Below are 26,713 nucleotides of genomic sequence, written 5' to 3' on the forward strand. Positions count from 1 at the left end.
AGAGACTTCTCGCATTTATAGATAGATTACAAAACATACATTAACCAGTTGTAAATAGCAGATCGGTCTACGAGCTTGTAGATCTGCTATTTTACATGTATTTTTATACATTTGAAACATTCTGCAAGATGAGTACTTTTGGTACTTTAAGTACATTTTTATACCAATACTTTTGTACTTTTACTCAAGATATTTAGAATTCAAGACTTTTACTTGTAACAGAGTACTTCTACACTAGAGTAATATTGATACTTTTATTTAAAAAACAAAACTAAAACTAAATAAATAACTAAACTAAAAAAAAATCATTTGAGTACTTTTTTCCGCCACTGGTGGCAGTACTGCAGTAGTTCAGCGTTGGATGCCATCTGCATCAGAACCACACGAAGAAGAAGCAGTAGTGTTGGTGTTAGAAGAAGACACTGCACGGAATGGAAAACAACAACAAGACACTATGGATTTAACGTCAACCATTTGAGCGTTTGAATGGACCCAAATTCGAATAACCTCAAATGCTGCGATAATATAACACAAACCGCTCGCATGCAGCTGGAAAGTAACGTTGCTGCCTGGCTGCCCATACATTGCCTGCATCCCTAGCTAGCTAGCTAAGTTAGCCGTTCCGCACTACCGACACGGTGGCGCACGTCGACGCCGACCGACAGCGTCCTTGGTCGGCCTCGGTCCCGACGCGACGCCGGGGATTGCCGCTGGCCCAGGCCCAGCTCGGCAGGCCTCGCTATAGATGGTCGTTGATGTTTTCTGGGTAACTATTTTGTGTAAATATCGTTTGCATGACCTAACAGGCCTCCATTTTAGTATCGAGTCTCATATAGCCAAGCTTACAGGTAAACACTAGAGGCTTGTTTACAGTATGCGAGCCAGTACACTGCCACTGTTTACATTGGGTGTCATAGACCTGACTAGCACTGGACTGGATGTATCTACTACTATGTTGTTATATATTAACGTTTTCTTCTGCACTCAGTAGCATTACCAATGTAGGTATTCTATCAGCTGTATCAGAGTCTTACTGGTATTGATATACCATGATATGAGACTAGAAAGCTATTGTGATGATATTTGATTTGTGACTGCCAGCCCAATTTTAGCCAAGCTAGGGTCTTAACTGATAAAACAAATTAATGAAGCATACTCGTGCCTGTATGGGGCCATTAGGTCTCCACGTCTTCCACTGTCTTTATTCATAGCCACAATAAGTAAAGGTGTTTGTTAAATAGATGACAGGGACACATTGCCCTGTTAACTTGCACTACGATATTCCTATTATACCAACTAACTAACATCATAGACTACGCGAGCTACTGTTTTGGGGTGATTTTAGAATTGCACGTCTGCAGTGTACGCTCAGCTGGATGTGTGTTAATTGTGTTTGGTTTAAGCGTGTAGACAGCAAGTGGCCTGGGAGTTGTTGACCTCGCAACACAGTGAGACTTACCCCAGTCATTCATAATTGATGAGCTCTCTGAGGAACTGAGCTCTTCTTTTTTTCAGTCAAGACTACAAGGAAACCCCCACATTAAGCTTCGAACACAGTACTTGCTTAAGAATTCATTCATCTTTGATGACTTATATTCATTTGCACCAGCACAATGTAATTAAAAAGGACAGTAAGGTCACAAAAGAATTAGGTCTTTGGACTTATATTGGACTTGTGTTTTGTTGACAGTCATCCTGTGACGGATGTGGCACTTTGTTAACTGACAGCACCTTGGCCAAAACTGCCAGTCGTTACAAACCTGAAGCACTAGGCTGGGCGAAAACATGAAGGGCATCTTCAGAGGAGTCGGTGAATCAGACCACCTTCCCACTAGCTGATGCACACAGCAACGTGGGAGATTTTGGACTAGAGACTTCCATTTTGAAGCCCGGTGGAGAACCCCTTTTTGCGCCGTGGACTGATATAAACCTTGAAGAGGGAAGTGAATGATGGTGTCGCCAGTCGTCCAGTGACAGAGCTGGGCGGCCTGTGGATATACCTCACAGTCCTACCTGCGGGTGGAGGTCGACCATCTCGAAGCTGCAGACATGAGTCTTCGCCAGCCCACCTCCACGCTGGACAGGTAAAAAAGGCTGTTGGCTTGGATTTGGCATCCCATCCCACCCAGCCAACCAAATGTGTTTTATCCCTTAAATGTTTTAGACATTTCTCACTCATATAGATACAAGCAGCATAATGCCTGGTGGGACATTTAGGCTGATGCTCTCATCCAGAGAAAATTAAAATTATTCATTGAGCCCATTTTTATGTTATTTTTTTTGGCAAATATTCCAAAGAACATTTAGAGTAAAAGAGGAGTCCTGGGCTCCAAGCCACAACTCCCAGTAGAAGATAATAGATGGTATATTGACCATTTGAGAGAGCAGTGTTGGGTAGAATGTTAAAATACTATTAAGACCCCAGAATGAAAGAAAGGCAGGCACCCAGTCAAAGTGCTTTTGCTGATGGGCCGTTACTGATAGTTCTGTTTGTTTTTAGGTTGCAGCTGATCAAGGCTGGAGAGGATGTTATACTTTAAGATTTGTAAAGGGACACACTATGTGATAAGATTTAAAGCTATGATACCAATAGATAGCGTATTGGTCTCGTTCTTTGAAGGGATATGCTAATCAGATTCTGTTGTGCTAGACTAGCTTCAGTCTTGTGTTTTGTTCTTTATTGCTGTTGGGTTTCTGGGCATAACGATACTTTTACCACCTTGCTCCCAAAAATGCAGCTCTCCCAGCTCAACCAATTTACAATTTCTTTATCTTTGTCAGTCGCTGTCAGTCAGCCTGGCTCCTTTTTGGGAAGAACAAGTTGGGCAAGCCAGCTTCTTAGAGTTGCTAAAACTGCCCTCTTTTGCATGAAGAGAGAGAACAATAGAAAGCTTGCTCCCAGTCCCTTCAATATCAAGACAGAAACAGAGTCAGACGGACTGAGGGAGAAAGAGATGGGAGAATTGCAATTTCAGGATGTCATTATTCATTGGTGTTCAGTGCTAGCGTCTAAAGTGCAAACTATGTATTCTGTTTGGCTGTTTAGTTGCTCTGTGCGTTGATCTGTGTGTCGTGACTGGTGATCTTGCTCATTTAGTTTGTTTGCTGTTTGGTGACTGACCAACGTTAGCCCCCCCAACTGTGGCTGTGATCATCTGTCCTGTTGTGCTTTTGTCCTGTTAATTGGAAGGATGCCTTTTTTTTTGCTATTTGTCTTCCTGTCAATTGTCTTGTCTCCTTGTGCACACTGCATCCCTGTGTCTGTGTATGTCACGTGACAGTGGGCCAGCCAATAAGAAACGCTCCCACCTGCTCAGGTAGGACAGCTGACCAGTGGGAGTCCTTGTCATGGCAATGAGTTGGGGGTGTCAGTCAGTGCTACTGTGAGAACATTAACACATTTCCTCTGCTTTCATTCTGCAGTGGAGTGGCACCACAGCTACAAAACAAAGCACCAGTGTGTATAAAAACACAGGTGTATGTTTAAAATCAACCTACACAGTAAAATCATTAAACGCTAGGTGGAATGGGCACTAAAATACCACCACTGCTGCATGAAAACATCGGGGCTGCAGCTGAGGCTGTTCATTGAATTTTGAATACGTTAACTTGGGCCAGCCAGAGTGACTACCATTACAAGGACTGCAATATTCAATAACCCAATTGAGACAATGGTCTGAGTAGGAAATTGCCATGTGATGTGAGCAGTATTTTGTGATTACCTTAACCCAAATAAGGGTATGGTCAGAGCTAATCCAATTAAGTGTGTGATGGTGGAGTAATCAATTTTTCGTCTCATTATGAGGTCTGCACTTTAATTAAACTATGACTCTGTGTCAGATGTTTCGCAGCATTTCACAACACATACTGCCTTGTGCTGCATGCTCTGCCTTTCCAATGGTTGTGCACTTGTTTAGAAATGAAAAACACCTAAGATTTCTGTCATTGAAAAATGAAAATAAAAAGATTTGGAAAAGAAAAAAATTAAAAAGACCATAAAAGACAGGATGTACATGATTTTGGGGGAAAGGTATATCGCAAAAGTTTTGGAAGGGCTCAAATTATTTTCTTAGTGTTGACTAAATGAAGGAAGAGTGAGAGCTGTCTGAATAAGTTCGCAACCACTGGAAGATGTAAAAACACACACCTTTACCTAACCGATTAATGTGGCCAATATCGATATTTAAAAAAATAAAAAAACAAATCTGATTTTGATATCGATACGAGGCCCACATTTGCTCAAAGATTCCTCAGATCATCTAGCTACAGTAACTAACTCAGCAAGTAAGTGTTATAAGCATGAGTCACAGTTGACAGGGTTTCTATTGAAAACAGAAAATGATGGTGCCATTGTTAATTGACATTGCATGTATTTCACAAACTAGTTGGCAATCTAACATGAAGTAATTCAAGTCAACACTCAGCTAGCTGTGATGTGCTGTGCGACCTTGCATGCTGGATACTGTTGGGGTGTGAATAGCACAGCTTAGTTATTAATCAGAAAATGACAATCATTCAGCCTGTAGAAGATGTGTGTGGGATGCAGGACTGCACGATTATGATTACAATGATAATCCCTATTATGTTAGCTAAAAACTGTAGTTTTCTTTGTTGGAAAAGGTTTTTTGTCGCTCACTGTGCTTCTCTGTGTCATGTCATCCAATGTCTTCTGTGATTTCATTGTGCCTCTGTGAGGCTGGTGGATGGGAACATGGGTTCATTGGGTTGTACTGGTTTTTAATACTTGTGTGAGTGAGGTGAGGGTAAGGAGAAAAGGGCACAGACAGTGCAGCAGCTGATCAAATAACATGGTGAATTAGCCTAATTGACAAGTTTGTTTCATGATTGAACTAAAATCACGGTTTTCAGTTATTTTGGATTAATTGTGCAGCCCTAGTGGGATGTAAAGGCCTTTATATTTGTGCATGCTCTCACTGTTTTGCTTCTTCTAGAGTGCACCTCATACTTAATGTCTGCTTTCTTCTTCTTTGTGTGTGTGTTTTTTCCTTTCTTTCCCTGCCCCCAACTTTTTCTGCCCATGCCTCGCTTTCAGCCCTTTCGCTGCTTGGTGAGTCTGACTGACCGCTTTCCTTACTGCTCCAAATGCCTCTTTTATGAAAGAAAGGCCAAGTGGTATTGCTCGTAACTGTGTCAGCGCCAGTGTTTCACCGCTGCTCTGTGTACACCTTTCAGTTTCTTATCTGACTCTGTTTTTGTCACTCTTGCCTCTCACACGTTCATTCTTTTGCTATCTCACCGTTTCAGTCATATGTTCAGATTGTTCACATCAGCGACAGTCCAACAGATTGTACCATACGCCCGTTGTGGGGGGCAAGGAAAGATCTAATTAGAAAGCCATGAGAACCTGAAGAAAGATTGCATTTTAAGCAACACAGCACTAGTAGTGTAGTTTGAGATGAATTTTGTTCCTACTCCTAGAATTATTTTTGTATTTGAACAGAAACCGGTCTGACATTGATACTCTCGTCTAGCTGTAGGTGAGGCCTGCTTTTTTACACTAGCAGAGTGACTGCAACATTGTAACAATGTAGCCCGGCAGCAAATAAAATTAATAGGCCACAGTTGCCCCGGATAACAATGCAAGAACAGTGTTGTAAAATCTCATCCCATTTATTAATGGTGAAAATCCAAGGCGATAAACAAAAACACCAACAAATAGAGAGAGAGACCCAGCCTCCTTTCAACTGTGCACAATCGTTTGCATGTTGTGGTGGTCATCATAATCATATGATAATAATAATAAATTGTAATAGTCATCATAAAGACACAAATGGTTATATTAGAGCCCTTCATACAGTTAATGCTAAATGTCTAATGGGTGCTATGGAAGTATGGATGAAGAAGTTTGGTGTGCCCTGAGCTCCAATAGTTTGAGAGTCACAGAGGCAGTTCCACGACCAACTTGTTGACCTCGAGCTGTCACGAGCTGCATTCATTTTATTTGAGTTACATAATATGTGTTTGTATGTTTATGATTGGATTAAAAGGTTGAACACATTAGGGGCAAACAGTAGTGATAGGCTTAGAGACAATGAGCTATATCTTCGTCCATGCCTGCAGCCTTTCCCCTTATCCCTAAACCTCTTTGCCTTTTTTCTTTTACTATTTTTTTAGAAAAAAATGGCAAAAGAGTTTAGGGTTAAGGGGTAAGGCATCGATGAAAATAGGGCCCATTATCACCAACGTTCTACTAACCATACCTGGACTAGACGTTTTCCATAATACCGACCCTCCATTCAGGCAGCCATGTGTGTTTCTCTCTTGTGTGCACCTGTTCAACCCTTGTTTCTAGCCTCTCTGTCTTCTGCTCCTAAGTCTCTTACTCCTTGATCTCATCACTTTGACTTTTTGCCCTTCCCTTTCCATCCCTCCTGTACTCCGTGTACATCTGTGTGCATAATGCTATTCCCATGACACACCCCCATCTCTGTTATGACCTGTTACACCTCTTTCCTTCACTCTCCCAGTTACTTTTTATTTCTCAACCGGTCCATCCATACTCACATTTTCGTCTCCTCTCGTCCCCTCCTTTCACAGGTTGAGCAGCCTGACCATAGGGGACTCCGAGCGCAAATCCTCTGGCAGCCAGCAGAGGGAGACAACGGCCGACGTCCCAGCTGAGAGCACTGGTAGGGCTTTGAGTTTAAAACTTCTTTCTGAGGCACCCTATGGTACCAAGGCACCCACTTTGAGAAACCCTGCTTTATAGTAACTAATGAAGACTTCATGGTGGGTCTGCTTGGCTAACATGTCATGCCCCTCCTCACTCCCCAGGTCCGGGTCTCATCCAGAGATGTGTGGTGGTTCAGAAGGACCAGCTGGGCTTCGGCTTCACTGTGTGTGGAGAGAGGATCAAGCTGGTTCAAAACGTCCGCCCAGGTCAGCTGCATTTCTTCATCCATTCTTTTGGTCTTCTTTATCATCTTTAGGGATGGGACGATAATCGTTATTATCGTTTATCGTGATAAAAAACCCTCACAATAATTTTATCGTGGAGATTTAAATTTATCGTGAAATGATCCTCCTTCATACACTGGGATCAATTCACCTTTTATTTGCCGAGCTGCATATCCGGTACCATTTGAACCCTCTATAATTGGTAAAACTGACCTGGAAATAACATACTTGATAGTTCTTTCTTCTCTCCACCAAATCTCTTTGGCCGATCTACAAGCTCACAGCACGTCGTGTTGCGACGTGTTGTGAGCTTGTAGATCAGCTATTTTTTTGCCAGAAGTTCTGCCCCTGGATAATTTATGTTGGGGATATTTTGATTATCGTGATAATATTGTAAATTCCTTTTTTTTTTCTTTTTTTTTTACAATAATCATGACATGACATTTTCATATCGTCCCATCCCTAATCGTCTTCTTCTGGGCCTGGCCTTGTTGTGACTATGACTTTCCTTACAGGTGGAGCAGCGGTCAAGGCAGGAGTCCACGAAGGGGATCGAATCATAAAGGTTATTCTTTTATGAGTGTGTTTGTTTGTTTCAACATGTTTTGTATGTTAACAGCAGTTACAGCTGAACAAATGCTTAGCATTATAAACAAATAATAAATAAAACCACAGGTTTTCAAAACGGGGCCAATTGGAAAGGAGAGGAAAAGAAACCCTGAAAACAAAGAATATTCATACACATGATTGTGTTATGGTCAAATAATTGGCATAGGGAAGATGGGAAGTATATTTTTGCCATTTATTTTCTTTTTTAAAGCCACTAGCCCTTACCCGTTCAAAGATATGAGCTCCGAAATGATGTGCAGTGTGTGGGTTATGGGATGTGCACTGTGCACACAGTATATGAGGGATGGAAAGTAACTTTAACTGGTGCTTGCATGCTAATATGTAGGAGCATCAATGTAAGAAATACCCGTTCCATTTAACGGCTACAGAGATACTGTGTACCGATCTGCATGATTTTTGGACAACATCTGTAACAGGGCCAGAACCCCCCCCCCCCCCCCCCCCCCCCCCCGCCCGCCCGCCTGCACACACACACACACTGCCCCCCCCCCCCCCCCCCCCCCCCCCCCGTGTGTGTGTGTGTGTGTGTGTGTGTGTGTGTGGGTTTGTGTGTGATTGTGCATGGCCTGAACAACAGCGCCCCTCCCTTAACATGTGTGGTCACAAAAGGTACTGTAGGCTAAATAGATATAGATACACCATAAAAATGCTAATATACAGCATATGATTTGTGAAAGTGACAAACGGGCTTCACAGTTATGTCAGGTATGTTCATATGCTAATGGTGATGCGATTTCAGATCAATTGCTCCAGCCACTGAGGAGAAACGCTGTGACAGACACTCACTCAGACACTCACTCAGACAGACACTCAGACAGACATTCGGAAAATTATATGTTTGATGTCCCGATAGGTTGGCCACGGCCAGAGGATATGGTAATTTGAAGGTCCGTTCCAGTTTGTGAACCCCTAGCCTTACAGTAGAAGCCCTAACTGTCGGGATGATTACATTTCTTGTACACAGTCTTCATCTCTCTGTCTCTTCATCTGTCTCTCACTCAGGTGAACGGCTCTCTGGTGTCCTCCATGTCTCATCAAGAGGTGGTGAAGCTCATCAAATGTGAGTACAGACAACTTGTGAAATGGCAACAAAATGCTTGCAATTCATAATCCCTAAACCATAATGTCAGTAGTACAAACCAAGACTTTGGTACATACAGTACACGCCACTGTGTTGTTACAACTTCATAGGTACTCGACATTTTGGATCTTTCTAGTATTGCGCAGCCTTACCCTCCTATGCTTGACTCTAGTGGTCATTAATGTCAGTAATAAAAAAAAAAATAACATATTCTTCCATGTCATCCTCCAGCTGGGACTTATGTCGCTCTCACGCTACAAGGGCCGCCCCCTTCGGCGGCCGCCCTGCCCCTAGAGCCCCTCCCCACTGACCTCTTACCCAATCAGAGGACGTCTCTGGGCGGGGAGGCCCCGCCCCCGCCTCCTCCTCCGCTGCCGTCTGGGCTGAGCAGCAGCAGCACCCCTTCCCAAAGAATCACTGGACCCAAACCACTACAGGTGATTCACTTACTGTACACAACTCCACCTCCACACTATAACCCAGTAAAGGACTAGGGATGGTACGATATGAACATTTTCATGTCACGATTATTGTGACCAAAGAGATCGCGATTTACGTCCCAACATCCATGCTCCTTTAAATGGTACCGGATATGCAGCTAGGGGCGGCATAGCTCAGGGGTAGGGGCGGCATAGCTCAGGGGTAGAGAAACTGGTATTAGAGCACGAAGGGTATAAATCCCGAAGGGTTCCCAGTTCGAATCCGGGCTCCCCCTGAGTTAATGTCGAAGGGTCCTTGGGCAAGACTCTGAACCCCTAATTGCCTCCGGTGAGTAGGTTGGTGCCTTGCATGGCTTCCTCCGCCACCGGTGTATGAATGTGTGTGTGAATGGGTGAATGTAATGCACAATCTATGTAAAGCGCTTTGGATTAAAAGCGCTATATAAATGCACCATTTACCATTTACCATTTACAGCTTGTTAAAAAAAAAGGTGAATTGATCCCAGTGCATGACGGAGGATCATTTCACGATAAATGTAAATCTCCGTGATACGATTATCTTGAGTGTTTTTGCCAGACCCATGAAATGGGTAGGCCTACATAAGCAAATGTCGGTCTGTCCGGGTTTTCTATATAAAGGGTATATATGATGATGACATGATGATGACATGCCTACAAAAGGCATGATGTCATAAATGATGATGACAGACAGGGGGTTGGCAGAACCGGGGTCTGGCACAACCAGGTTGACCTGGTCTAGTTTATCACGATAAACGATAAAAACGATCGTCCCATTCCTAAAAAGGTATTTATTTTCTATCATTTACACACCTCGAATTCATGGCGATTTTTTTGTTTTTGTCGCATTCCTAAGCCAATATCAAACATATTTAGTGTCTCATTAACCCTTTTTCTCCTCAACATTTTGTAATTGTGTCGTATAGGACCCACAGGTACAGAAACAGGCCAGTGAGATCCTCAGGAAAATGTTACAGCAGGGAGAGGCGGAGCTCCAGGTACAGCACACGCACGCACACGCACACAAAGGCTGTAATAGTTTGTGTTTTTGTTTTGTTTTTCATTTCTTTCAAAATCTTCAGCCTTCTAGGCTTCAAATTAATCTAGTTAATTGATTAATTATTTGCTTCAACCAGTCGGCATATACGTTTTCATTCTTTGACCTACTGCAGCTTTTCATGGCCAGTCGTGACTAATAATAATCACATAACACTGACCAATCAACAGGACTTGATGGAGGAGTTGTCTCGAAACCCCTCTCCGTCGCTGGAGGAGAGAATCGCAAGTGCCAAGAGGCGGACTCACCAAGTACGGGGCAAGATTCAGCAGGATCTGGTGAGGAGGACCTGTCTTGTTGTCAATGTGTTTTTTAATTAATCTACAATGTCGATAGTCTAGTACACTATGCTGTTAGGGATTGCTGTCCCACTGGTGTTTAAAGCATACCGAAATGTAAGAAAATGTATGGATAGATGCCTTTTCACCTTCTTTTAACTGAATCCTCCTCTGTTTCTCAAGGAGGGAACCCGGTCAGAATCCGTGACCAACTATCTCATTGCAGGAGAAGGTTTGTATCCTATTATGTTCATCTTTATTTACAGTGTGTTTATGTTATGTTATGTTTTTGGGGAGAAACCAGGATGTAAAAGTTACTGCAGAGGGAGATTAATCCAGACATTAATTGTGTATTTATGTTATTGTAAAGCATGGTGAATTAAACTCGGCACTGGTTGTAAAAAGTATGTTGTCTTTTTTGCAGGTCGATTGTCAGTAGACTCCAGTGAAGGAGACATGGAGGTAAGCAGAATCTGCAACAAAATGACACTCGACTGCCTGTTAATGTGTGTGTGAAATGGTGCTAGGGTTGCACGATTATGATAAAAATGATTGTGATAATCTTCCTTATTAAGTACAATTATAATTAAATACCAATTCCAAATGTTAAATACAAAAATAAGAGAAGAAAAAACACAATACAAGCAGGATCAGGTTAGACATCTTTTGCAAATAAAGCAAGTGTATCTGTTTTTACAGGGATAGTCTTAACTGTATATACTGTAATAATGTCTAGGTTACATGTTTGTCGATACCAGTTGGCCTCTGATTCCTCAGTTCACTTACTGGATGTACATCACAGCGAGTGAATGCGTTCATTGCAATGTAATGTATCGCAGCACCTGATTTCGCGGTTTTGAATCATTTTCAATTTGGGGTATTTTGGCCCCCCAAAAATCTCTGTGCAATTATTTAGGTTAATAGTTTTAAACTACAGTTTCAAACTGAAGTCGTCCTTTGCAGTTAAGATCATGTTGATTGATGGACTGTGCAGCCCTGGCATGTATGTGACGTTCCCAATCATTCATTACAACCCCCCCACCCCCCATCCCCTTGCTCCTCGCTCCTCCACCAGGCCTGTGAGAGCCCCCACTCCTCCTCCCCCTGTTCATCCACCTCCACCTCCTTCAGGATCCCCCAACACAGGCGACAGGGCTCCGACACACACACCACCTATGATTCGGTGAGACTTGACATCGCCGGCCATTGTTTTTGTCCCTTTGTGTCTCGTCCCTGCAGCTTTATTTTCCTCACAGTTCTTCATAATCCTCTCAGTGTCTCTCTCTTGCTGTCTCCTGCCTCTTGTCTCTCTGGCGCATTTTACATGACTATTTAATTGTCACTCAAATAATTGCGATGAACAATTTAATTGTGTTTTTGTCGTTGACAATAACATTTCTGGTTGGCTTGTAGGCTTTGAAGTTTCACATGGCAGATATGACACATAACCTAAATATCTAAAAAAATTACCGACATATTTGACAACTTCATAGTTAAAAAAGGACATTGATAGTGGAAATAGCCGATCTATAAGCTCACAACGTGTCGCATCGTGATGCGTTGTGAGCTTGTAGATCTGCTATTTCCACTATTTTTGAAAAGGTTAGAAAATACATGATTTGTCAACATGTAAAGATTATGATGATTATGACAAAATAATTGCGATTAGACGATTCTGTAATAATTTTGACAGTTCTACATTCTACTATATGCACAGCAGACACTAAAACATGCATGTGGACAGGAGCAGTGGAAGGAACTCGCAAAGCTACTGTCCTTCACTTCGTAATATGACAATTGCAGCTCCCAGTCCTGACATCAGTCATTTTATGTGTGTGTTTATCTGAAGGGTGGGAAAGCACAGATCATTGGCCCTGAGGAAGAGGAGGAAGAGGAAGATGGCTATGCCTTCAATGAGGTAACATAACCCCCCCACCCCTCCCATCCCATCCCATCCCCGTCTGTACTGCATAATTTCTCGCTCAACATCATTATCCATACTGCCATCTCTTGTCTCTCGTCTTCTTCCCATTTGCTTCTATTCCTTCCCCCCCATTTCTCTCTTTTCTCTCACCATCTAACTCTCTCTCTCTCTCTTAAATACCCCCCTTCAGATGGACGGACCGTTCCAGGACATAGAGCTGTTAAAATCTCGGCCGGCACACATGACAGTGTTCATGAGATATGTCTTCACTCAACTACTGGACCCCAATCCACTGGTCAGTGTCTGTCTGTCTGTCTGTCTGTCTGTCTGTCTGTCTGTCTGTCTGTCTGTCTGTCCACCATGTCTGTCTGTGTTCATGAGATATGTCTTCACTCAACTACTGGACCCCAATCCACTGGTCAGTGTCTGTCTGTCTGTCTGTCTGTCTGTCTGTCTGTCTGTCTGTCTGTCTGTCTGTCTGTCTGTCTGTCTGTCTGTCTGTCTGTCTGTCCACCATGTCTGTCTGTGTTCATGAGATATGTCTTCACTCAACTACTGGACCCCAATCCACTGGTCAGTGTCTGTCTGTCTGTCCTCCATGTCTGTCTGTGTTCATGAGATATGTCTTCACTTTGCTACTGTACCCCAATCCACTGTTCAGTGTCTGTCTGTATGTTAGTAAGTCAATCTGTCTATCTGTCTCATTTGTCTGTCTGTTCCATTCATAATATACCTGTTGCTTTATCACCCCAAATGTTAAGTGATATTTTTTGAGCCTTGTGTGACATTGACGTGTGTGTGTGTGTGTGTGTGTGTGTGTGTGTGTGTGTGTGTGTGTGTGTGTGTGTGTGTGTGTGTGTGTGTGTGTGTGTGTGTGTGTGTGTGTGTGTGTGTGTGTGTGTGTGTGTGTGTGTGTGTGTGTGTGTGTGTGTGTGTGTGTGTGTGTGTGTTGTGAGACAGTTGTTCTACTTGTCTGTGGAGGCCTACCTAGGTTCCAGTCCCAAAGACGCTCGCTCTCTTGCCCCTCAGATCTGCTCCCACTTCCTGGACCCTGACGCTGTACGTGTTTGTTTTATATACTGAAAGCAAAGTACAAGTGACTATTTTTTAACTGTTTAATAATATTAGCCAGTATAATTATGAAATGAAAATGCTATAAAGCTTTTCGTCTTTTGCAGTGTCTCATGTATTTCTCGCCCAACCTGTCTGACTAATTCATGGGTATCTCTTTTCTGCCTTCAGCCTCTGAAAATCAAAGTAAGAGAGGAGTACCTCACAGACATAGGTAAGACTTCCTACAGTCGTCTGCTTCTTCTTGTGGAATTAACAAACTACTGGTATCTCCAGGGTTCCCACGGTCATGAAATTCCTGCAAATAATTTTAAATTAGAAAAATATTTTTCCAGTACTGGAAAAGTTTTGGAATTTATCAAGGGTCCTGGAAGGTCCTGGAAAAAATAGCTATGCATTCATTGTCTTTGGTTATTGATTTTGTTAATACCTCTGAAATGACAAATTAAACATGGGCCAAATTGTCAAATATTAGAGGCAGAAATTTTGAAAATACCCGATCTACATGCTTGCGAGGCGTTGTGAGCATGTAGATCTGCTATTTTCACAATAGAACCGTGTTATACAAAATTCCTCAACTCTTAGTGCTCGTCAGGGTGCCGGGTCCCCAGTTAAAACATGATTTTTTTCGGCATTGTCTTTGGGCATTGCGCATAGGAGTAAGCAACCTGTTATTGAGCTGAATTATTGTTATATAGTCCTGGAAATTGGGTTAAATATTCTGGAAAAGTTTGGGAAATGAATTGGTAAAAATGTGTGGGAACCCTGTATCTCTGATGTGATGTCTGTTCAGAGAGCAGACCTACTCACTGTGTGTGTCCCCTGTGTGTCCAGAGAGCCGTCTCCACGCCCAGGAGGACATCCGAGGGCCTCTCTCTGAGCTCCAGCAGCAGGTTCTCCCTGACATCCAGGATCAGATACAGGACTACAGGTACCATCATGCATTTGGGCTGGGCTGTCACTCCCAAATAATGTCTGCTGGATTATTATTAAAAAATAATCTTTTTTTTAAAGACTTTTAGAAGAATCCAAACGGAACAACATACAGTTGTGTAAAACTAGATTATAGTATAGTCCATTTAATTTATTTGTTTATTTGGTATGATACAATCATGTCATAACCCATTTAGGCCAAACCTATAGTTAGGCCTAAATCAGAAATTAGCCTACAAAAACAAATATTTTGCTACATACTGTACATGTACTGTACAGTTTACAGTTTACAGTTTAGGCATTTAGCAGACGCTTTTAATCCAAAGCGACTTACAATAAGCAGATATAAAAACATCACAAGATAATATGTCAGTACATCAACAGCAATATAACAAGTGCAAATGGATATCTATCTCGAAAAACACAATATAATCAAAGTTCTAAAAAACCTAAAAACCTGTAAGCCCCTCCCATACACTAAAATGTGTTCCCGGCCTGAATGGGTTTGCGAATAAAGGGGGCATCATGCACCATCTTTCTTGCAATTTCGTGCCACCATTACTGAAATATATCTTAGCCAATATTGCACTGAACAAATAAGGTTTCTAGACCTATAACGAAACTTAAAAAAAAGAAAAATGTGTGTCTCCTAGGAACAAGCAGATGATGGGCCTGGGTTCTCTGTTCGGAGAGGGGGACCTGATACAGCTCGACGGAGACCCAGCTAAAGAGAGACAGGTGGTGGACAGACAGGTCACTGCCCTTTGGGAGATACTGTGAGTCTTACTGCTTTTAAACCATACGGGAGGGTGAGGATGGGAGAGAGTGACATGCAAGTGTGTGAGTGAAATCGTGTGACAGGGTGTGGAAGATGTATAAGCGTGTGTGTGTGTGTTCACATGGTTTTCTGCTCGCCTGCGCCACTGTCTGTCCACTGTTGTATTGGTTATAGATACAGATGGGTTTAATTTCCTCCACGGTGCCTCCAGCTCGGCCAGGCACTTTAACGGACACAATTGCCTGTGTTCGCGGGTGGGGAGGGCAGTCTCTGTTGCTGCACTATTGACACATACAGCTTGCCCAGGCGGCTGCTCCGCATGGAGTGGAACTGGGGAGGATAGTGTGTTCCTCTGTACGTCACTCCTTCACCAGTGAAATTCCTCAATGTCAAGTCAAAAGAAATTGGAGGACATCATGACATAAACCAGCGCTGGAATTAGGAATCCTAATATCGTCCGAACAGAAATCTCACATGCGTTCAGGTTTTAGTGAGACAGGGTTGCCAAGCAACAGGCCCAAATATAAGCAGGCTAATAAAATAAAAAAAAGTTATTGCCAAGAACCAGGCAGAGTACCAAAGGTCACAGCCACACACAGAACCACATGACATTTCTACTGTACACACATGCAGGGACACACACACACACTGATCGACTCCCATCACATGACTGACCTCCTCCCAGCCAGTCTCGGTTTTTCCACAGTGGTGTCTGAATCAACTGCAGGTAACTGGGATAAAATGGAGACCCGCATTTGAATCGTCCCAGCATTCATTGTCAGAGCTGTTTTTTCACTGCGGAGGGAGTTAATGACCGTTTCTTTCTTTCTCGTCTCTCTCTTCCTTTTCCGGCCGCAGATCGAAACACGAAGAGGACAGAAGGTAAGACCCGACCCCATTTTTACACAGTAACATTGATTTTCAAACACTTGTGAATAATCTTCTGCTCCTCCAACTCTTCAATTGTTCATTTGTCTTCTTTTTTTGCACACCACTTTACCACATCCCTCCTTCGCCCTCTTTATCTCTCAATCTTTATCGATCCTCCTTATTTTTCCCTTCTCTTTCTCTCCTGCCTCGTGTGTCACTGCCTATTCTCTTCCCTCGTTTTCTCTCCTCTCTTTCCCCTCATTCCCCTCCCACCTCCTCTCCTCCCATGTTCTCCTCTTCACAGTTCTCCTCTGGCCTCAGTGGTATTGCTGTATCTCCGCCACGCCGGCATCAAGCTGAGGGACTCCAAGGTTTTCCCAGGACTCAGCACAGAGAGGGAGAAGTGGTTGGCCTTCTTCCCCAAGACCAAGAAGGTAATGGGGGTTTGATGCATGCATGCGCTGTGCCCTGTCTCTCAATGTTTAGGCTTGATTTATATTTTGGGATAAACTGAATTTATCATGTTCTCTTTGTAGCTGAGTGGTACCAAAAAAGAGAAGGATGGCGAGGATAAGAAGAGAAACCCTATACTGAAATACATTGGCAAACCACGGAGCACCTCGCAGTCCAGTAATTACACACACACACACACACACACACACACACACACACACACACACACACACACACACACACACACACAGGCTTTTTTTTATCGATTGATGATTATTTATTGTGATTGCTGTGAAATTTGTTGCACATCATCAGTTTTGCCATTTGCAACACTGAAGGCAAAATGAACAAAACAAAATGCTTAACATCGCAATCACATGATTGATACCTTTCAACATACATTTGGTCTGGGATTAAGCTCCATATTTAATTTCAGGATTGACTGACGAGTGACGACTATTTTTACTCAGAAAATATACCGTATTCCTCTTTACTTACTAATTTCAAAGGGATTCATTATGCTACGAAGTATTATACAGTATATATATTTGATATAATGAATTTGATCAGTGATTTAAAAGGACATGAAAACAATTGTTCACAACAAATTGTCAAAGTATGTGTGCGGTATAATCCAGTCATATGTGTTTGAGACGTACTGTATGGCCCATCCAAAACACATGGAATCCTACTCAATATTGCTAAATAGACTATGGCCAAGGCTATGCCAGGCTGACCAACAACACAACACAGCAACCCAAGTGCTTTTTCACAGCCATTCAGTCATATGTCAGATGAAGATCTGTAAATGGGACGCATTAGGAACGGTCGCCACCTTGTCCATTACTAGAACGCAGAATAAACATATTATCCATTATTCCCCACTGACTGGATGCAAATTCCAGATGCACTCATTCATTGATTTCAATCAGCAATATAGATTTATTTTTTATTTTTTTTATCATCATTTATTTCCATCTCATCCCATGTGTTCTAATTTTTGTATTGGTCAATGTTTCACTGATTTCCCATTATTTTAATTTCATTGTATATTTTATTTTTGTTGTTCCCGGTTGGTTTTGGTCCCCCAGCATTCCATGTCCCGCTGTCTCCCACTGAAGGTACACATTCATTCCTCTTGTTTTGTCCCCTGCTTGTTGCGTAGTTTATCTATGGCTCTTACTCTTCTTTCTGAGTTTTGTTTTGAGGTGGTTTTGTTTTTGTTGCGTGTGTGTTTATTACGATTACAAAAGCATTTAGCAATCGCTCTAAATCCAGAGCGATTTACAATAAGCAAGGACAGCACAAGGCAATACATCAAATGCATAGAAATAGTATTCTAGGATCCTATAACCTATTATCAGTCTAACAGTAGAATAACCATGTTGGTTTGTTTACTGTTGAGTGAGAAAACAATGTTGCCAGAAATTGTGAAAATATGCGATCTATCCGAAAATATCCGATCTACATGCTCACAACGCCTCGCGTTGCGAGGTGTTGTGAGCATGTAGATCAGCTATTTTCACAATATAACCGTGTTAAACAAAAATGTAATGCCTCAACTCTTAGTGTTCTTCAGGGTGGGGGGGTCACCAGTTAAAATATGATTATTTTGGGGGTCGCGGCCTGAAAAGGTTGAGAGCCCGGTCAACAATGACCTGGCAACAGTTTGTGTGTGTTCATGTTCTTCGTCATGGTTTTATGTGGGGAGGGTTTTTGCATTCAAGAATCAAGAGAATCAACAAACGTGTGTGTGGTGTTGCGTTGCAGTGCGTTCAGGCAATGTGAGGAACATCATCCAGCAGTTTGAGAACCACACGGAGGAAGGGGAGGAGGGGGGCCCCGACACCCAGAGACTGTCCACCAGCAGCCTGGGAGACAACAGCATGGACAGGTGACTGACTGGCTACTGTTTGTGGATGGATGTGTGTGTGTTCATACAGTATACCAGGGTTCGTTATTAGTCTTTGGGGGAATTAGTTTCCCCCAAAGGCCGAATTATGTCTAGGGTACAAAGCCGACAACATTGCAGGGGGCGACGGTGGCGTTCCCACTACTCCAGCGACAGTTCAGATATCGTCGTTGTCGGGTGAAAATCTTGTATGTCCAAAACCGTTCGTTTTGCATTTATCATTTTAAAAATGATTTAAACTAGTGACAACAGCCGATCTACAAGCACACAACGCCTCGCACCGCGAGGCGTTGTGTGCTTGTAGATCTGCTGTTTTCACTACTTTTGTGCGACGGCCTTGTATGATAAAGGAGGGCTTTACTTTGCGAAAGAACGTACAAATTTGGAGATACGAGGTTTCCACAATTCCACCCGACAATGATGATATACTAGTGTTGTTGCTGCTCTTATACCACCATTATTACTGGGTTTGGTGGGGGCCAGACAGTAGCCCCCCGCGGGCCGCCTATTGGGGAACCCTGCAGTATACAGTATGTACGTACAGTAGGTGTGGGGGGTTGTGAGCGCTCGTGTGTGTGCAAACCAAATTAAAACAGTTTTCTGAAATACTTATGTTGCTATATCAGTGCTGTTCAAATCTTTTATGTCAAAGACCCCCAAAATTATATGTATTTGGCCAGAATGGCCACAGACACCAATCTCAAAATATTTTGTTCCAGTACAGACTGTCGACACAAAGTGACGCTACGAGCTTGTACATTTTTGAATAGCCAGCGTATAAAACGTTGCAGATGCTTTCCCGATTTTAACCGTTTTAGATAATTTCTCCTGACTGCGGCCTTTATCACATAATTACAATTATAATAATATGAACCAACCTTATGTATCCCATCGTAAGACTTAATTTCCCCCCCAAAAAATACTTCATTTCCATTATTGTACTTGTACTTAAAATGTATACCAGTAGATTTTTATGCTCTGTATTACTTTCCCTTCTCTCCATCTTTCTCTCAAGTCATACCCAAGTGTGTTAAACAATCTTTTTTCCTTCTCCCTCTTTCACTCTGTGTGTGTGTCTGTCTGTCTGTGTGTCAGTCCTACCATCTCGGTGCGTCTGGCTCGCAGCGAGTCACTGAAGGCCCAGGGGGAGGGGCGGCGGCGGGGGGGAGGAGTAGGCGGCGTGGTCTCGGGGCCGGAGTCGGTGCCTCGCTCCCGTAGCGACGTGGACATGGAGGACTGTGGCGGGGAGGAGAGGGAGGGGCCGGGCCTCAGGCCCCTGCAGCACAGCGCCTCCTCGTCTGCCTCCAGCAGCTCCGCACGGTGAGGATGCACACGCACACACACATGTTGGTATGGTATTACTATACTTGTGAGGACCAGAGCGGAAGGGAAATGCTGCTCCTCGCTCAAGGGTGCTGCTGCAACGCTCGCTATTCGCTCATGTTGATCCCGCTGGAGAAATTTGAATGATATCTTGATAAGGGACGTGCACTGCACTCTGCACCTCATCATTTCTTTATGTCCGTCCGTGCGACCGGGCATGCTCAAAAATGTGGTGCACGGCCCCAACCAGAGTGGCTTGGAGTGGCAGGCGGTCCTCGCTCCGATTTCGTTCATACTTTTTTATAAACCAGCTCCCTGCTACGTTAAAAATCGCTCCGCTTGTGTGGTCTGGAGAGGGCATCACCTTTTTTATTATGGCAGATGTACTGTAAATCTGCTGTAGATTGGTTGTTTCCCAGTACATAACACAGGCTCAGATTTCCATCTGATCTGAACATTTTGAAGCCTACCGACATTTGATCTATATTTAAACCAAGTTCTGGTTAGCCGTTCAGCCAAACCTATTTTCATATACTGTATTAACGTTCAGCAATATATAGCTCTCGCTCCCCTTCTAATGTCTCCACCTTTCCTCATGCTCAGGTCCCTAGAGACTGCTACACCACCATACACCCCCAGGTCCAGGCGCAGGTGAGTTCCTGCAATCCCGCGTAGATTGATCAATTGGTTTATAGTCCAGTCATTATATGAAAAAACCTCAAACAAATTGCAATAGTAGCAAACTCAACTGATTCTGTATCCTCATTATGTCCTTAGTGAGGGAAAAAAAGTCCCAAGGAATCCCATCGGGGCAAAGTTTTGAAAACGACCTACCTACCTTCAATTACTATACACTACAATATAAAGGAAAAAATGACTGAAAAAAAAATCTGGGAGGCACGGTGGCGCAGTCAGTAGTGCTGTCGCCTCACAGCTAGAAGGTCCTGGGTTCGATTCCCGCCGGGGGACACTGTGGGTGCTGGGGGCGTGTTCCCTCCTCCGCGTCATCAGTGCCCACACCCTAGGTGGGGTTGGCAAAAGGGCCTTTCTGTGTGGAGTTTGCATGTTCTCCCCGTGTCTCCTAGGGTAGATACCCTCACAAAAACATGCAGTAATCCTGGTCTCTATAAAGCCTCCCCCTGGCCAGCCGGGGCGCCTGATGGAGGGGAATGGAACTGGTTGGAATAACGTGTTCCTTCCACGCGCTACGTCCAACCGGGGAAGCTCCCCCTGTCAGGTGATAAGAAGCGGCCTGCTCACTCCTCATGCATTGAAGGAAGCATGAGCTCAGTTCGGGGCCCTCCCCAGGTTGGCAGAGGGAGAGTAGAGCCTAGGATCACAGCTTAGGCAATTGGCACCGGGTGAAAAAATGGGTTACAAAAATCGTGGGATAAATTAAAAAAGAAAAAAAAAATCTGCTTTAAGTGGGATGTGAGGGGTCAAACTAGGGGTTTTTAATTATTCTGAATCCATTGCAAGCATTTGTTTTGCATGAAAAACATTCCTTGGGCTAAAAACGGACCCCAAAAGACTGTGAAAATTGATGACTCATCACTAAACCATCGTTTTGAGTGGCCATTTCTTGCCCAAGGAATGTTTTTCGTGCAAAACAAATGATTGCAATGGATTCAGAATAATTAAAAACCCCTAAGTTTATCCCACTTAAAGCAGATTTTTTTTCAGTCATTTTTTCCTTTATATTGTAGTGTATAGTAAGTGAAGGTAGGTAGGTCGTTTTCAAAACTTTGCCCTGGTGGGATTCCTTGGGACTTTTTTTCCCTCACTAAGGACATATTGAGGATACAAAATCAGTTGAGTTTGCTACTATTGCAATTTGTTTGAGGTTTAGCCTAATTTTGGCCTAAAATGACTGGACTATTATTGGTCAGGCAAGAATTGTCTAATTTTAAGGCCCGGAAATTATTTCAGGGCTTTCCCCAAAGGAGTGCCAATTTTGTGTTGCTCCCACACTGCACAAGTCCATAATGGCCATTTAGCTTTGAGATTGCACTCCAGTTTTTACACTGAGTTAAACTGACACAAGTGTTTATGAAAAATCAGGATGACTTGAAATGAGGATTTATTGTCTGCGTTTGCGTGTGTATCTACAGTATTTGCATGTGACAGAATCGTAGCCAAAATGTCAATGAAGAGTGCCAAAAACAATTGAGCGTCACAGGGACCTAACAGTGAGTGTGTGTGTGTGCAGGAGCATGGAGTCTCCGTTGGCCCTGCTCCCAGACGTCTCGGCCCTGGAGGAGGAGGTGAGCGACGGTCACAACTGGCAGGAGACGGTGCCTCCCCAGCTCCTCTGCACTCTCAGCCCGCGGGAGGTGGACAGACAGGCCGTCATCTACGGTAAACCACCACCGTTACAACAAAATCCCACAAATTAGAGCACAGGTAGTGAAAATAGCTGAAGCGCCGGGTTGTGAGCTTGTAGATCAGCTATTTTCACTAGTTTGGGTCCCGGGCAAACGTCTCTACTCTTTTGGGTCACAAGCTTAAAAGTTTGGGAGCCACTGGTCAAGAACAGTGGGGTTAAGACAAAACGCCTATTGAACTCAATGGACTTTTGGGTTTACGGGTTACAGAAAAGGCTACAGAAAAAGTCAGACTTTTGGGGTTACTCTAGATAAAATGATAAGGCTGGACAAAAACTGTAGACTGTTTGCCCTGTATGAAACCACACTAAATACAACTGAATTCCCCTTGGTTTATTTTCTGTCTCCTCTGACCCTGCTCCTCTCCGTAGAGCTGTTTACGACGGAGGCGTCCCACCTGCGGACGCTGAGGGTTCTGGACCAGGTGTTCTTCCAGAAGATGAGGGACGTCCTGAGGCCAGACGAGCTGTCCTGCATCTTCCCCAACCTGCAACAAGTCTACGAGCTCCATGGTGTGTGTGCGTGTGCGTGTGTGTGCGTGTGTGCGCACGCTTGTATTTCTTTACTGAGGACTAGGGATGGGAGGATATTTGCTTTTATCGTGATAAACACTCACACTAATCGTGTCATGAAATCGTCCTCCGTCATGCATTGGGATGAATTCTCCTTTTATGTGCCGAGCTGTATTAATAATGGGTAAAACGGACCTGTAAATAATGTACTTACTTGATACAGTATTTCCTTTTAACTCTCTACCAAATCCTTTTGGCCAAAAATAGCCGATCTACACAACGCGTCGCAACACTTATATCTGGTATTTTTGGCAAATGTTCCGCCCCAGGATAATGGATGTTGGGGATATCTTGATTATTATTATATTAATATAGTAAATCGCAATTTCTTTGGTCACAATAATCGTGACATGAAATGTTCATTTTGTCCCATCCCTACTGAGGACCAAATGTCCCCAGAACAGTATAGTCAGAATTTGAGGAATAGACATTGTAAGGACATTGTTTCCTAGTCATCACAAGAGAAATATTTATTTTATGGTTAAAAAAACATATATATTATTCCATTTAGGCTTTCTCGGGTTGGGGTTGGGATTAGGCATATAGAGGTTAGGTTTAGTGGCCAGAGCAGCCATCTGCTTGATGAAGTTGAAAACTGAAAAAGCAGCTCTAAACAAGCTCACAAGCTATGTATGTGACACCGGCGTGTAACATAAGCTTTTAGGTAGCTTGTAGATCTGCTATTTGTACCATCATTGTCCTTTTTTAAGTACAACGTTACAAAATATGTCAGTCATTTCAGTTACGTGTCATATCTGCCATGTGCTACTTCAAAGCTACAAGCCAAACAGAAATGTAATTTTCAACGCCAAAAACACAATTGAATCTTTAATCGCAATTATTTCAAGTTAAAATTAATCGTCCTGTAAAATGTCATAATCGTGACAGCCCTACTTTTAGGGTCAGAGTTAAAAATAACATTCATGAAATTGTCGTCCTAGATCTTTTTTAATATCCTCGCATAAGTATAGTAGTAGCACAACGTGTGTGTATGAGCGTGCATGTGTACTGTTATGTGTGTTTGTTTCTGTGCATGCATGTCCTTTGCTGCGCGTGTCTGTCTCCTCTCATACTGTACCATGCCTGCATTAGTAACACTGGCTCTGCTTTGTGTATGCCGAAGCCAATTGTCATTTGAGTCAATATGTATTCAGACTCGGAGCAAATATGTATTCAGAGCAGTGTGTGGTAAGAGGTAAATCTCTGCTCACAGGTCCGCTAGCTAGTGTCAATATGGATTATTGTATTTAATGGACCCAACATGGAGGCACACGTGCTGGATGAAGGTTTTATTGAGGCATAATACTGAGTGATATGTTCGTTTTTTTTCTCTCAGTGTTCGGCAATATTACTCTTTTTTTACTCTTACTTTTGCCCTCCATCCACCCAAAAACACAAAGAAAACACCACAATCTGTTTAGCCAGCTCCTTTTTTTGTAATAATAATAATTAAGATTCACCAATCAGCCAAAAAGCTATAAAATAAAGCCGCAATCTCTCTTGACCTTTTTTTTTTTAAGTAAATGTTTTCAAAAGGCAGCTAACAAAACCTATAAAACCTGTAATATGTAGTATGTACTATTTTTCTTTTTTACATAGTAATATGTAAGAATATTACTGGTTTGGCAAAGTAATACCTTACACTACTTGTTACTGGATAAAATAATAACATTACAGTAATATATTAAAACTCACTACTGCCCAAGTCCCACACTGTTCTTTAGCGTTCTAAAGCATGTAGTTCAAAGTCGCCGCTCTCACAACTGTTGCATCACCTGTTACCCTGTTAACCTCCCTCACCCCCTCCCTATCCGTACACCTGCTTATCCAACTCTAATGTAAATGACCCGTCATTTCTAGCTTTGATGGTTATCGTCTTTTAAAGGAGAAGGGGGGAGATCTGGCTTCTTCTTTAAAGGGATAGCTCACCCAAATTTTAACCTTTTCTTTCTTTTTTTTAATTAATGTCTCAACCCATGGAGACTTGAATTCATGGATATCCTAAGCCAATAATTTGATAACCAGCAGTGATTCCCTATGGAGACACAACGCACCTCCTTTGTTCCCTATGGAGACATAAAGGGTCTCCTCAAATTACTTAGGAATGAGATTAAAAAATTATATATATCCATGAATTTAAGTCTACACTGGGTGAGTAATCGATAGAAAAAAGTAATTTGGGGGGTTAACCATGCCTTTAAACACAACAGTGTAATTCCCCTTGTTTGCCAGTAGTGGGTGGTATCACACAATGAGGCTTTTGATTCCCTACAAGATTATCAACTAAATTGGTCCCTTGTGCCTTTATGTTGAATGCAAAACAGGTTTTCATAATTAACACCATTTTCTTGTCAAGTGCCAAGGCTGGTGTTCAAGCTAAGTTCAGGTCACGTCTGAGACTAAAGTGGGGAATGGACTGCATTACCGACAATGCCATCCAGAGTGACCAGCCTAGTGGCTGGTCACTCTGGATGGGGATCAAAAAAAACATTCTCAGTTCTCTGATCGTTGTTTTGGTGTTATGTTACAGCGAACCTCTGTGAGGCGATGAAGAAGCGAAGGGAATCTCCCGTCGTTGAGAGAATCGGGGACATCATGTTTGCCAGGGTGAGTTTTTAATCCTAACCCTTGCATCTCGCCCACTTTCAACCTGCCCTCCCTACTTTGGGCATGTCATTGTATGCAAAAGTGTTGAACGCGATTCTCCGTGGGTAAGCTTGAGTAATTCATTGTTGTTATTAGGGATGGGACGATAACCACTATTATCGTTCATCGTGATAAAAAAACACTTGCGATAATCGTATTGTGGAGATTTCATTCATCGCGAAATCGTCCTCCATCATTCACTGGGATCAATTCACCTTTTATTTGCAGAGCTGCATATCCGGTACCGTTTAAACTCTCTATAATTGGTAAAACGGACCTGTAAATAACATACTTCTTTTTCACTCTCTACCAAATCTCTTTGCCAAAAAATAGCTGATCTACAAGCTCACAGCGCGTTGTGAGCTTGTAGATCGACAATTTTTTGGCAAATGTTCCACCACATGATAATGGATGTTGGGGATATTTTCACAAAATCGTAAATCGGAATCTTTTGGTCACAATAATCGTGACATAAAATGTTCATACGTCCCATTAGGGCTGTCACGATATGACATTTTACATGACGATTAATTGTCACTCAAATAATTGGCGATTAACGATTTAATTGTGTTTTTGTCATTGACAATTACATTTCTGTTTGGCTTTTAGGCTTTGAAGTTGCACATGGCAGATATGACACAAAACCTAAATACATAAAGAAATTACTGACATATTTGACAACTTACTACTTAAACCAGTAAGACTCCCTAATCGGGAGATAAGCGACCGTAGGTCACTTATCTCCACAAATAGGGCAAAAAATTGTTTTTCCAAAAACTTCCTGATCCATGTTGATGACATGAGTGTAGACATACTGTGTAGTGATTTTCGTGATTTGAGGGCCAAAACTGTAGGAGCAGTGGCCAAAAATGTGTTTTAAAAATCGGCCTGTAGGTGGCGCTAGAAGAGGGCCATGTGAGAAATGAGGGGTGGGGTGTTCGCGTTGCCTTGGCATACGAATAGGTACCGGCCCCGGCTCTCCCGGACGCTCCTAGCCCGAGTTACGGCATTTTATGTGAGCTGCAGTGGCAGGGGGTCCTCCACTGGGGGCGTCACCACTTTTGCATCCGTTCTGGAGCACCAGGAGTGGGTGGTCCCCAGGAATTCCCCGTGAGCAGCCCCGTTGGGTGGTCATTTGGTAATTTTTGCACATGTGCTCATTTTTTACACTTGGGGGTCCCCCAGGGAGCTGGGGGTCCCTGGAGCTCCGGGGGTCCTTGGAGGTTGTAGTTTGGCAGGTAAGGAGTGTGTGTGCAAAATCTGGCATGGATCGGGGCAACGGTTGCGGAGATATGAGCAGGGCAAAAGTGTGACGTGTGTGACGGACGGACAGACGGACACCTGGTGGAGCTTTCTGTAGTAAGTGCGACCTATGGTCGCAAAAATAACATTGATAGTGGAAATAGCCGATCTACAAGCTCACAG

At 43.0% G+C, this 26,713-nt stretch overlaps 1 protein-coding gene across 1 annotated transcript in view; it reads left to right on the plus strand.

Moving 5' to 3' along the window:
* The first annotated feature begins 418 nt into the window (after positions 1–418).
* The window catches only part of arhgef11 (Rho guanine nucleotide exchange factor (GEF) 11), a 42,770-nt gene continuing 16,475 nt past the window's right edge, over positions 419–26,713 (plus strand). Inside the window, exons 1-28 of the mRNA XM_080741308.1 lie at positions 419–766; positions 1,691–2,084; positions 6,559–6,650; positions 6,796–6,900; positions 7,434–7,483; positions 8,551–8,608; positions 8,861–9,066; positions 10,014–10,085; positions 10,315–10,422; positions 10,606–10,654; positions 10,847–10,884; positions 11,498–11,605; positions 12,272–12,340; positions 12,537–12,641; positions 13,307–13,405; positions 13,589–13,631; positions 14,252–14,348; positions 15,004–15,126; positions 15,987–16,010; positions 16,303–16,432; positions 16,535–16,628; positions 17,543–17,572; positions 18,222–18,345; positions 19,459–19,683; positions 20,290–20,337; positions 21,896–22,044; positions 22,442–22,582; positions 25,173–25,249. Of these exons, the coding sequence (XP_080597434.1) occupies positions 2,050–2,084; positions 6,559–6,650; positions 6,796–6,900; positions 7,434–7,483; positions 8,551–8,608; positions 8,861–9,066; positions 10,014–10,085; positions 10,315–10,422; positions 10,606–10,654; positions 10,847–10,884; positions 11,498–11,605; positions 12,272–12,340; positions 12,537–12,641; positions 13,307–13,405; positions 13,589–13,631; positions 14,252–14,348; positions 15,004–15,126; positions 15,987–16,010; positions 16,303–16,432; positions 16,535–16,628; positions 17,543–17,572; positions 18,222–18,345; positions 19,459–19,683; positions 20,290–20,337; positions 21,896–22,044; positions 22,442–22,582; positions 25,173–25,249 (2,499 nt within the window). The 5' untranslated portion in view covers positions 419–766; positions 1,691–2,049. The remainder of the gene's footprint in view (positions 767–1,690; positions 2,085–6,558; positions 6,651–6,795; positions 6,901–7,433; positions 7,484–8,550; positions 8,609–8,860; positions 9,067–10,013; positions 10,086–10,314; positions 10,423–10,605; positions 10,655–10,846; positions 10,885–11,497; positions 11,606–12,271; positions 12,341–12,536; positions 12,642–13,306; positions 13,406–13,588; positions 13,632–14,251; positions 14,349–15,003; positions 15,127–15,986; positions 16,011–16,302; positions 16,433–16,534; positions 16,629–17,542; positions 17,573–18,221; positions 18,346–19,458; positions 19,684–20,289; positions 20,338–21,895; positions 22,045–22,441; positions 22,583–25,172; positions 25,250–26,713) is intronic.

Source organism: Nannobrachium achirus, assembly GCF_963921795.1.
Source record: "Nannobrachium achirus genome assembly, chromosome: 14".
NCBI classification, from domain to species: Eukaryota; Metazoa; Chordata; class Actinopteri; order Myctophiformes; family Myctophidae; genus Nannobrachium; species Nannobrachium achirus.